This window comes from Aegilops tauschii, chromosome 5 (assembly GCF_002575655.3).
Source record: "Aegilops tauschii subsp. strangulata cultivar AL8/78 chromosome 5, Aet v6.0, whole genome shotgun sequence".
Taxonomy (NCBI): Eukaryota; Viridiplantae; Streptophyta; class Magnoliopsida; order Poales; family Poaceae; genus Aegilops; species Aegilops tauschii.
In genome coordinates this window covers 1,178,103-1,189,658 of record NC_053039.3, presented here as the reverse complement: position 1 = coordinate 1,189,658, position 11,556 = coordinate 1,178,103, and the positions used below count along the sequence as shown (strand labels likewise).

The following is an 11,556-nucleotide window of genomic DNA, read 5'->3' as shown; positions in this document are numbered from 1 at the left end:
TAGAAATGTTGAAGTCTTTTGTGGGAAAATAAAATACCCTACTGATTTTCTTGTTCCTGGTTCCCCACAAGGTGACTTTTGTCGCATTATCTTTGGTAGACCTTTCTTGAACACCGTTAATGCTAAAATAGATTGTGAGAAACAAATTGTCGGTGTTAGCTTTGGTAATGAATCTCATGAGTATAATTTTTCTAAGTTTAGTACAAACCTCATAAGAAAGATATTCCTAGTAAGGATGAAATTATTGGTCTTGCTTCTACTGTTGTACCTCCTACTAATCCTTCAGAACAATATTTGCTAGACCATGAAAATGATTTGCATATGTGTGAAAGAAACGAAATAGATAGAATCTTGTTCGAACAACAACCTCTGCTGAAACACAATCTGCCTATTGAAACTCTAGGAGGTCCTCCTCCACCTAAAGGTCATATTGTGTTTGAATTAAAATAATTGCCAGACACTTTGAAATATGCTTATCTTGATGAGAAAAATATATATCCTGTTATTATTAGTGATAACCTTTCAGAACATAAAGAAGAAAGATTATTGAAAGTTCTAAGGAAGCACCGAGTTGCTATTGGATATACTCTTGATGATCTTAAGGGCAATAGTCCCTCTCTATATGAGCACAAGATTAGTATGGAACCCGATGCTAAACCCGTGTTGATCACCAACGTCGGTTAAACCCGAAGATGAAAGAAGTGGTAAGAATGGAAATATTGAAACACTAGTACAAAACAGGGCTTTCGTTACAGGGCAATATTCACATTAGTCCCGGTTCGTGCGGCTAAGGCATTAGTCCCGGTTCACCTGGGACCTTTAGTCCCGGTTGGTGCCACGAACCGGGACTAAAGGGTGCGATGCCCATTAGTACCGGTTGGTGGCACCAACCGGGACTAAAGGTTAGTCCTTTAGTCCCGGTTGGTGCCACCAACCGGTACTAATGGGCTTTGAGGCATTAGTACCGGTTCATGGCACGAACCGGTACTAAAGGGCCCATCAAACTCTACCCCCCCCCCCCCCCCCCCCCCGTGGACCGCCTTTTCAGTTTTAGAAAAAACAAAAGAAAATGATGGAAATGTCAAAAAAAATAAGTTTCCCATGTGATATGTGGTCTAGTTGTTGGGAAAATTAACAAATATGAAATTCGACTTTATTTGCAAAATCTCTCTGGAATTTCTTAAAATGGGCATAACTTTTGCATACGAACTCGGATGAAAAAGTTTTTTATATGAAAAATCATCTACTCGAATAGTTACATCCGAATTTAACGGGGGGGGGGGGGGGGTACCCCGTTAAACATTTTCAAAATCCTCAAAAACCTAACAGAAAAAAGATACGGGGCTTTTAAGATCTGGAGAGGCAAAAAAATTCAAAAAAATTCAAATTGTGATCAAACTGTGGTCAAACAATGGTCAAACTAATTATTCTAGAATATTAGTGTTACTAAATAATTATTTCAGTTTTTTTGAATTTTGGTCAAATCTGGTCAAACAGTGGTCAAACTAATTATTCCGGAAATATTAGTGTTACTAAATAATTATTGTTTTTTAAAACAATAGTTTCAAACTCAAACAGTGAAATGTGTCACTTCATGCTCAAGCTAAATTCCTGAGGGTTAATAGAATTGACATCTTACTATTGTCAGGAAAACAGCAAGTGCAGACTTGGAAACGAGGGAGAATAGAACCCGGAAGTTAAGCGTGCTCAGGCTGGACTAGTGAGAGGATGGGTGACCGTCCGGGAAGTTAGATGATTTGGAATGATGAGGGGTGATTAGAGATTAGAGGATAGATTGAGCAGTGGTGAGGGGTGGTGATTAGAGATTAGAGGTTAAAATAATTCAGAAATTTGAAAATAAAAAATAATAAAAAATCGCAAAAAAAATGTTCAAAAAAAATCATAAAATTTCCTTTAGTCCCGGTTGGTAAGGCTGCGTCCACATGGACGGCCTTTAGTCCCGGTTCGTGTAAGAACCAGGACTAAAGGGGGGAGGCATTAGTAACGACCCTTTAGTCCCGGTTCAAAAACCGGGACTAAAGGCCCTTACCAACCGGGACAAAACCCCCTTTTCTACTAGTGAAACTTCTGGAAGCAGGTATAATCTATCCTATAGCTGATAGTAGATGGGTAAGTCCTGTTCATTGCACCCCTAAGAAGGGAGGTATTACTGTTGTTCCTAATGATAAGAATGAACTTATTCCATAGAGAATTGTCACAAGCTATAGAATAGTAATTGATTTTTAGAAAATTAGACAAAGCAACTAGAAAAGATCATTACCTTCTGCCTTTCACTGATCAAATGCTAGAAAGATTATCTAAGCACACACATTTTTGATTCCTTGATGGATATTCTGGTTTTCACAAATACTTGTTTCTCAACCTGATCAAGAAAATACCACTTTTACTTGTCCCTTTGGAACTTATGCTTATAGACGTATGCCTTTTAGTCTATGCAATGCACCTACTACCTTTCAAAGATGCATGACTGCTATATTCTCTGATTTTTGTGAAAAGATTGTTGAGGTTTTCATGGATGACTTCTCTGTTTATGGGAAGTCTTTTGATGATTGTTTAAGCAATCTTGATCGCGTTTTGCAGAGATGTGAGCAAGCAAATCTTGTCTTGAATTGGGAGAAGTGCCACTTCATGGTTAACGAAGGTATTGTTTTGGGCCATAAAATTTCTGAAAGAGGTATTGAAGTGGACAAAGCCAAGGTTGATGCAATTGAGAAAATGCCATGTCCTAAAGATATCAAAGGTATTCGTAGTTTCCTTGGTCATGCTGGTTTCTATAGGAGATTTATCAAAGACTTATCTAAAATTTCTAGGCCTCTTGCAAATCTTTTGCAAAAGGATATCCCTTTTGTTTTTGATGATGATTGTCTGGAAGACTTCGAAACACTAAAGAAAGCCTTAATTTCTGCACCTATTGTTCAACCACCTGATTGGAGCTTGCCTTTTTAAAATTATGTGTGATGCTAGTGATTATGCTGTTGGTGCTATTCTAGGACAAAGAGTTGATAAGAAACTAAATGTTATGCACTATGCTAGTAAAACTCTAGACAGTGCTCAATGAAATTATGCTACTACTGAAAAAGAATTCTTAGAAGTAGTGTTTGCTTGTGATAAATTTAGATCCTACATTGTTGCTTCCAAAGTGACTGTTCACACCGATCATGCTGCTATAAAGTATCTTATGGAAAAGAAAGATGCTAAACCTAGACTCATTAGGTGGGTTCTTCTACTACAAGAATTTGATTTGCATATCACTGATAGAAAAGGAGCAGAGAACCCCGTAGCTGATAACTTGTCTAGGCTTGAAAAAATTATTGATGACCCACAACCTATTAATGATAGCTTTCCTGATGAACAATTAGCTGCAATAAATGTCTCTAACAGTAGACCTTGGTATGCTGACTATGCTAATTATATTATTGCTAAATACATACCACCAAGTTTTACATACCAACAAAAGAAATAAATTATTCTATGATTTAACACATTACTTTTGGGATGACCCATATCTTTATAAAGAAGGAGTAGATGGTATTATTAGACGTTGTGTACCTGAGCATGAACAGGAACAAATCCTACAGAAATGTCACTCTGAGGCTTATGGAGGACATCATGCGGGAGACAGAACCGCTCATAAGGTATTGCAGTCTGGGTTTTATTGGCCTACTCTCTTCAAGGATGCCCGTAAGTTTGTCTTATCTTGTGATGAATGTCAAATAATAGGTAATATCGGTAAGCGTCAAGAAATGCCTATGAATTATTCACTTGTTGTAGAACCATTTGATGTTTGGGGATTTGATTTCATGGGACCTTTTCCTTCCTCTAATAGGTATACTCATATTTTGGTTGATGTTGATTATGTTACTAAGTGGGTAGAGGCTATTCCAACTAGTAGCACTGATCACAACACCTCTATTAAAATGCTTAAGGAAGTTATTTTCCCAAGGTTTGGAGTCCCTAGATATTTAATGACTGATGGTGGTTCACACTTTATTCATGGTGCTTTCCGCAAAATGGTTGCCAAGTATGATGTTAACCATAGAATTGCATCACCATATCATCCTCAGTCTAGTGGTCAAGTTGAACTTAGCAATAGAGAAATAAAACTAATTTTGCAAAAGATTGTCAATAGGTCCCGGAAGAATTGGTCTAAGAAATTAGATGATGCACTTTGGGCTTATAGAACAGCATATAAAAATCCTATGGGTATGTCTCCTTATAAAATGGTTTATGGAAAAGCTTGTCATTGGCCTCTTGAGTTAGAACATAAAGCATATTAGGCAATTAGAGAACTCAACTATGATTTCAAACTTGCAAGTGAAAAGAGGTTATTTGATATTAGCTCGTTAAATGAATGGAGAACCCAAGCTTATGAGAATGCAAAGTTGTTCAAACAAAAAGTTAAAAGATGGCATGATAAAAGAATCCAAAAGCGTGAGTTAAAGTTTGCAAAATATGTTCTTTTGCACAACTCTCATTTCAGATTCTTTGCATGAAAACTCCTTTCGAAATGGGAAGGACCCTATGTTGTCGAGAAGGTTTATCGATCTAGAGCTATCAAGATAAATAATGCCGAAGGTACTAACCCGAAGGTTGTTAATGGGCAACGAATAAAACATTATATCTCAGGTACGCCCATTAATGTTTAAAGTAATATTATCCAAAACTATGACACCGGAAGAACACATAAAAGAAACCTTCCGGAACACTCCAGAATCATGAAAAAGAGGAGGTACGTGATACGGTAAGTAAATGGACTTCGAAAAATCCGCAAAAATATTTTTTGTCAGTTTTGGAATATTTAGAAAATTAGGAAAATAAGAAACAACCAGGAAGGCACCCCTGGTAGGCACAAGACACCAGGGCGCGCCTGGCTTGGCGCCCAGGTGGGTTGTGCCCACCTCGGGTACTTTTCGGACTCCGTTTTTCTTCCGTCTGCTTGTTTCCCAAGATAAAAAAATCTTAATATACCCCCTGAACCTATTGGCCTCCATATCGCAGAGAAATCTCCTATTTTCTTTCCTTGCTGTTTTGCGTCAGATTGGTCAAGTCGGGCATCATGTCTTCTCCGTCCTCCAACTCTGAAGAAGGCGATGCTTGGTTGCTTCAGGTAGAGTCCAGGGGAGAGGGATTTGAAGAGGTCGCTATGGAGGAAGATGAGGGAGACTCGCTTGGAGTTCACCCTCCGGCCTCTGAGAGGGGCACTCTAGCTGGCATCTCCACTCATCCTAACCCCCATCCATCCATGAGACCAATAAACAATCAAGAGGGCCCTAGAGATCAGGAAGAACTCCCTACAAGGAGACCTCTACACAGGTTACATCAAAACAATTTTCACAATTTGATTCATAATTATGGGTTCGAAAACACTCCTCGTGTGCATATACTGTCCAATTGGGACATATCTCGTCCAAGAGAAAGTGATGCAGGGACAAACTCTTGGGGTCCAGAAAATAAGCATATCATGGCTGAAGTAGAGAAGAACACTGAGTTGCTTCACCAAGCTCTTTGGGAGATTCACATTTTAAGAGAGGCACTCAAAGATATATTGGATTAGGATAGCCACTACTTCATCACCACCACCTCCTTCTTCATCACCAAAAAAATTGAGTATCGGGTATGGGCACTCCCCTTGGCTTTCGCCAAGCTTGGGGGAGGTGCCCTGGTATCGTATCACCTACACTATCTTTTGCCTTTACTTTTCTTAGTTCAATCCATAGTTATCTTTTGCTTTAAATGAATAATTTTTTTAGTTCAATCCTTTATTTTTGAGAGTTTGCTTAGTGATCTATCCTTGTAATCGTGTACGAGATATATAATAAAGTTTAGTTTGAGTTTTGATTTCTTTACTTTCATGTTTCAATAAAAATAAGGGAAATAAATGAAAAAGATCATATGCTAATCTTAGGTTAAGTAATGACACCACATAAGGAAAAGTATAAGTAGAAAACTTTATTGTAGATTGACAAACATAGCGTTGGTCAATGATGCAACTCATGAAAGAAGTAATAAGGGAAGGGAAGATTCATGCAAATACACTATCCTGGAAATCATTTGTGATTGTGAGCACTCATCAAAATATTATATGCCAAAATTGTTGACGTTGGACAAGGAAGACAACATAATGATTTCTGTTTGTTCATATTCACATAGAAGCTATATTGTCAGAGATCCTTCAACATGTGGTGTTTGCCCCCATCTTTGCCAGCCAAAAATTCCGCACCAAGTAGAGATACTACTTGTGCATCCAAAACCCCTTAAACCCAAATCTTATTTTGAGAGTCCACCATACCTACCTATGGATTGAGTAAGATCCTTCAAGTAAGTTGTCATCGGTTCAATAAGGAAATAAAAATTGCTTCTAAAAGTGTTAGATCATTTAGTGTAAGAGAAAATTGAGCGTTGTACGAACTTGTGATGGCGAAGAATAAAAGCGACAGACTGCATAATAAAGGTTGCCATCATAAGGGGCAATATAACGTGACGTTCTCTTGCACTAAGGGGTTGAGCATACAAACAAAAAGTGCATGGCAACCTCTGCTTCCCCCTGTGAAGGGCCTATCTTTTACTTTTATGTATTTACTTTCATGGCAACCTCTAGTTCTTCTCTCTATTCCTCTTTATTTTCTCTTTTGGCAAGCATCATGTGGTGAGGAAAGATCTAGGCACATATATCCAGTTGAATATGGGTAGCATAAGTTATTATTGCTGACATCACCCTTGAGGTGAATACGTAGGGAGGCGAAACTATAAGTCCCTATCTTTCTATGTGTCTGGTTGAAACTTTTTGCTCATGTGTACACGGTGAGTGTTAGCAATCATAGAAGACTATATGATGGTTGAGTATGTGGACTTGCCAAAAAGGCTCTGATACATGACCCTTCCTGAAAAGATGATGAATTATAGTTGCAAAGTTGACTGAGAACATAGTTGGTTTCCAATAGAGTTTATACTTTGTACTTCAAGTTGTGATGAACTGTTACTTGTTCATGAGAAGTCTATGATAAAAATTCTATGATAAAAGTTTTATGCTAAAGTTTGTTGCTGTCATAATAAATTACATGATGCTTCTATGTCCATATTTTGTTTTTATCAACATCTCTCTCTCTAAGCATGTGGACATGTTTTTCGATTTCGGTTTTCGCTTGAGGACATGCGAGGTCTAAGCTTGGGGGAGTTGATACGTCCAATTTGCATCATGTTTACCTACTGTTATTTATGTTGTTTTATTACATAATAATGTTTTTTGGAGTAATTATAATGCCTTTTCTCTCATAATATGCAAGGTACACACAAAGGGGGAGAATTCTGGCAGCTGGAAATCTGGACCTGAAAAAGTTATGTCAGGGTACCTATTCTGCACAACTCCAAATGAGCTGAAACTTCACGAGGATTTTTTATGGAATAAACGAGAATTATTGGAGCCAATAAGTACCAGAGGGGGGCCCACCAGGTGAGTGAGGGAGTCCTGGACTAGGGGCCCTCGGGCATCCGGTCTATTCGATATGGGCCGGACTGATGGGCCATGAAGATAAAGGAAGAAGACCACCTCTGGTGTCCGGATATGACTTCTATATGCGTGAATGGCAAGATTGGCGTCCGGATATGCTATTTCCTTTCCCAGTAAACCGACTCTGGACAACCCTAGGGCCCTCCGGTGTTTATATAAACCGGAGGGTTTAGTCCGCAGGCAGGATCATAATATTCATAGGCGAGACAAGCTAGGGTTTAGCCATTACGATCTCGAGGTAGATCAACTCTTGTAACCCATATACTCATCGAATGCAATCAAGCAGGACATAGGGTTTTACCTCCTTTAAGAGGGCCCGAACCTGGATAAACATTGTGTCCCTTTGTCCATTGTTACCATTGATCCTCAGACGCACAGCTTGGGCCCCCCTACGCGAGATCTGCCAGTTTTGACACCGACATTGTGGCTTTCATTGAGAGCTCTGCTGTGTTGTCAACAGAAGGATTGATGGCGCGCCTCATCATCAATAATGATGCTGTGTCCGGGGAGACCTTTCTCCCTAGACAGGTCTTTGTGTTCGGCGGCTTCGTGCTATGTGCCAACTCGACCGGCCAGCTTGAGCAGGTCGACAGCTACGCCCCCGGTCACCAGATCGGGTTTGGGAACCTGAATTACGTGGCTGAATCCGAGGAGATCTAATCTTCGAGGGGTTCGCAGGCTCGACTGCCTACCCTCATGAAGAAGGCCCTTCAGATCCGCTATCAAATCCCATCTAGAGGTCAATGTTCACACCTGCCTCGGCCGTAGATCCGGGGCAGATCGTGTCGTCCAAAGACAGGAGGATCGACCCCGCCAGACCTTCTCCTATCATGGAGCTCCCAACCGGAGACCCAGAGGCGATCATGCCATTGGTGAACCCGGAGTTAAACAGGACTCCCCAGTCATCGGAGAGCCGGACTCGCCTCTAGACGATAACTCCGAACTATCGAGGTCTGCGTCCATCGGGCTCTATCGAGTGCTCGGCCCCGCAGATCCGCAAATTCCTATCCAGCTTTCGCTCTTAGACGAAGCACTGGGCTTAATACAATCTCTCGCCATTACGGAAGCCTCGCCTCCTGACTACACCCAGCTCAGGCTGGGGGCTGAGATTGGGGAATTTTACACCCCACCACCACCCACTTAATAGCCACTGTCGAGGATTTAACCGACATGATAGATTATGCCTCCGAAGACATCGACAACATGGACGATGATGTTGACACCGAGCAAAGCCAAAACCCGCCTATCACTGGGCATTGGACGGCCACTTCTACCTACGATGTATACATGGTGGACACTCCTGAGAAGAAGGACGATGATGGCATTGAAGATCGAGGTAGGGACAAGCCCGTCGATGAACCACCAAAGTGTCGGCCTCAGCGGCGCCGCTCACGATCGCGTCGGGCAAAGGATAGTAATACCGGCACCGGAGATAATGACACTCTGAATAACGCCAAATATCGTGACCACCCCATCGAACCCACGTCCAAACAGAACGAGAGGGAGGAAGGGCAGTACAGTCCCGAACACACTGATCACGAGGACTCAGAAGACAACAACTACTTACCTACCTCCGAAGAGGATGTGAGCCTAGGTGACGAAGATTTCATCATCCCAGAGGAACCCCTCAAACAAGAATGCTTCAAGCAACAACTCATCGCCACTATGCGGAGCCTGAAAAAGAAATAGCAGCAGCTTCAAGCTGAATAGGACACGCTTAACGATAGATGGACCAAGGTCCTAGCTACCAAAGAATATGGCCTTGAGCGACCAGTAAAGAGTTACCCCAGGCGCAGGCTGCTGCCACAATTTGACGATGAAGCCCTTGAGCCAATTCCGTCAAAATACAATTATGCTGATCAATCAGACCGACCACCACGTGGACGGGACAAAACGACTCATCATGCTGAACACCAGCCCGCACCACCTCGCCGTAGAGGCAAGGAGACAGCGGTGTCGGACTACACTTGTGACTTACGTCAGGACCTGGCCAATAAATCCGGCCAGACCAGATCAATCTACGGATCCAGAGGACGTGCTCCGGCACGAGATGACGGTCACCAAACCTGGTGCGATGAACATCATCAAGTTCGAGGTAAGCACCAAACACATATGTCATCCGAACTTCGTCACGATGTATCCAGGTATAGACGTGTCGTACACCCTATGTGCTTTACTGATGAAGTAATGCAGCACCAATTTCCGGAAGGGTTTAAACTCGTGAACATCGAGCAGTACGATGGAATGATAGACCCTGCCGTCCGGATTGAGGATTTTCTTCTCCACATTCACATGGCTCACGGAGATGACCTCCACGCCATTAAATACCTTCCCCTGAAGTTGAAGGGACCAGCACGGCACTGGTTGAATAGCCTCCCTGAGAACTCCATTGGGAGCTGGGAAGATTTAGAAGATGCTTTCCGGGCCAACTTTCAGGGCACTTATGTCCGGCCACCGGATGTCGATGACCTAAGTCACATAGTCCAGCAGCCTAGAGAGTCAACTCGCAAACTTTGGAATCGGTTCCTCATTAAAAAGAACCAAATCGTGGACTGTCCAGATGCCGAAACCTTAGCATCCTTCAAACACAGCGTCCGTGACGAATGGCTTGCCCGACAGCTCGGGCAGGAAAAGCCGAAAACCATGGCATCCCATACAACACTTATGACCTGCTTTTATGCGGGCGAAGATAGCTGGCTTGCTCGTAGAAGCAACGTTCCAGCGACCCCAACACCTCTGAGGCCAGGGACGGCAATGGCAGACCACGCCGCAATAGAAACAAGCGCCGGAACACTAACGAGGACACGGAAGACATGGCAGTCAATGCCGGATTCAGTGGTTCTAAACCCGGTCAGCGGAAGAAACCTTTTAAGGGTAACAGGGACGGTCCATCCAATTTGGATAAAATCCTCGAGAGGCCTTGTCATATACATGGCACCCCGACAAGCTTGCCAATCACACCAATAGAAATTGTTGGGTTTTCAAATAGGTTGGTAAGTTATACCGAACACAAGGGGAAGGGACCTCCAAGCAAGGAAGATGACGAGCCCTGTTAGCCGAACACTGGGGGTTAGAAGCAGTTCCCCCCAAGGTGAAAATAGTGAACATGATCTATGTCACTCACATCCCCAAGAGGGAGCGCAAACACGCACTAAGGGACGTCTACGCCGTAGAGCCTGTCGCCCCAAAATTCAACCCATGGTTGGCCTGTCCAATCACCTTTGATCGCAGGGATCATCCAACTAGTATTCGTCACGGGGGTTCCGCCGCCCTGGTACTCGATCCTATCATCGACGGATACCATCTCACTAGAGTCCTTATGGATGACAGCCGCAGTCTTAACTTGATCTATCAAGACACTATCCGTAAAATGGGCATCAACCCGTCAAGAATTAAGCCTAGTAACACTACCATCAAGGGAGTGATACCCGGCGTGGAGACCCGTTGTACGGGCTCCTTAACACTGGAAGTGGTATTCGGCTCTCCAGACAATTTTCCCAGCGAAGAATTGATCTTCGACATCGTCCCTTTCCGCAGTGGATATCACGCATTACTCGGACGAACCGCTTTCACCCGCTTTAATGCAGTCCCGCAATATGCTTATCTGAAGCTTAAAATGCCTGAACAGCGTGGCGTCATCACAGTCAATGGAAACATGGAGCGCTCCCTCCGTACTGAAGAGCACACCACGGCCCTAGCAGCCGAGGTGCATGGCGGCCTCATCAAGCCGAACAATTCATCGGTCATCAAGACCAATGACATTGCCAAAAGAGTCTGGTCCCCATCTCATTACGATAGCTCGATGGACTCGGACCTCAAATAGCAGTTCTGCCTCCGCCAACTGCCCCATAAGGCTGCAGTATATGTACCACGCGTACATAACTACGCACTTAAAATACCTTGGGCAATGCCGAAGGCACACTGCGAAAAAGGTCCATAGTACGGTTCGACCCTATTCGGACCTCACATACCTTTTTTTTCTCTCTCTCACTGCAGGTTCATTCGAAAACCTACCAGCTGTACGGTTG

The 11,556-nt window shown here is 42.8% G+C and overlaps 1 protein-coding gene across 1 annotated transcript; it reads left to right on the top strand.

The window, feature by feature from the left end:
• The first annotated feature begins 10,898 nt into the window (after positions 1-10,898).
• Positions 10,899-11,351, top strand: LOC141022236 (uncharacterized). Its single transcript, XM_073498557.1, has one exon. The coding sequence runs from the start codon at positions 10,899-10,901 to the stop codon at positions 11,349-11,351; it is 453 nt and encodes a 150-aa protein (XP_073354658.1).
• The last annotated feature ends 205 nt before the right edge of the window (positions 11,352-11,556 follow it).

Coding starts and splice junctions, on each gene's coding strand:
- LOC141022236 (XM_073498557.1), top strand. CDS start 10,899: ATGGGCATCAACCCGTCAAGAATTAAGCCTAGTAACACTACCATCAAG.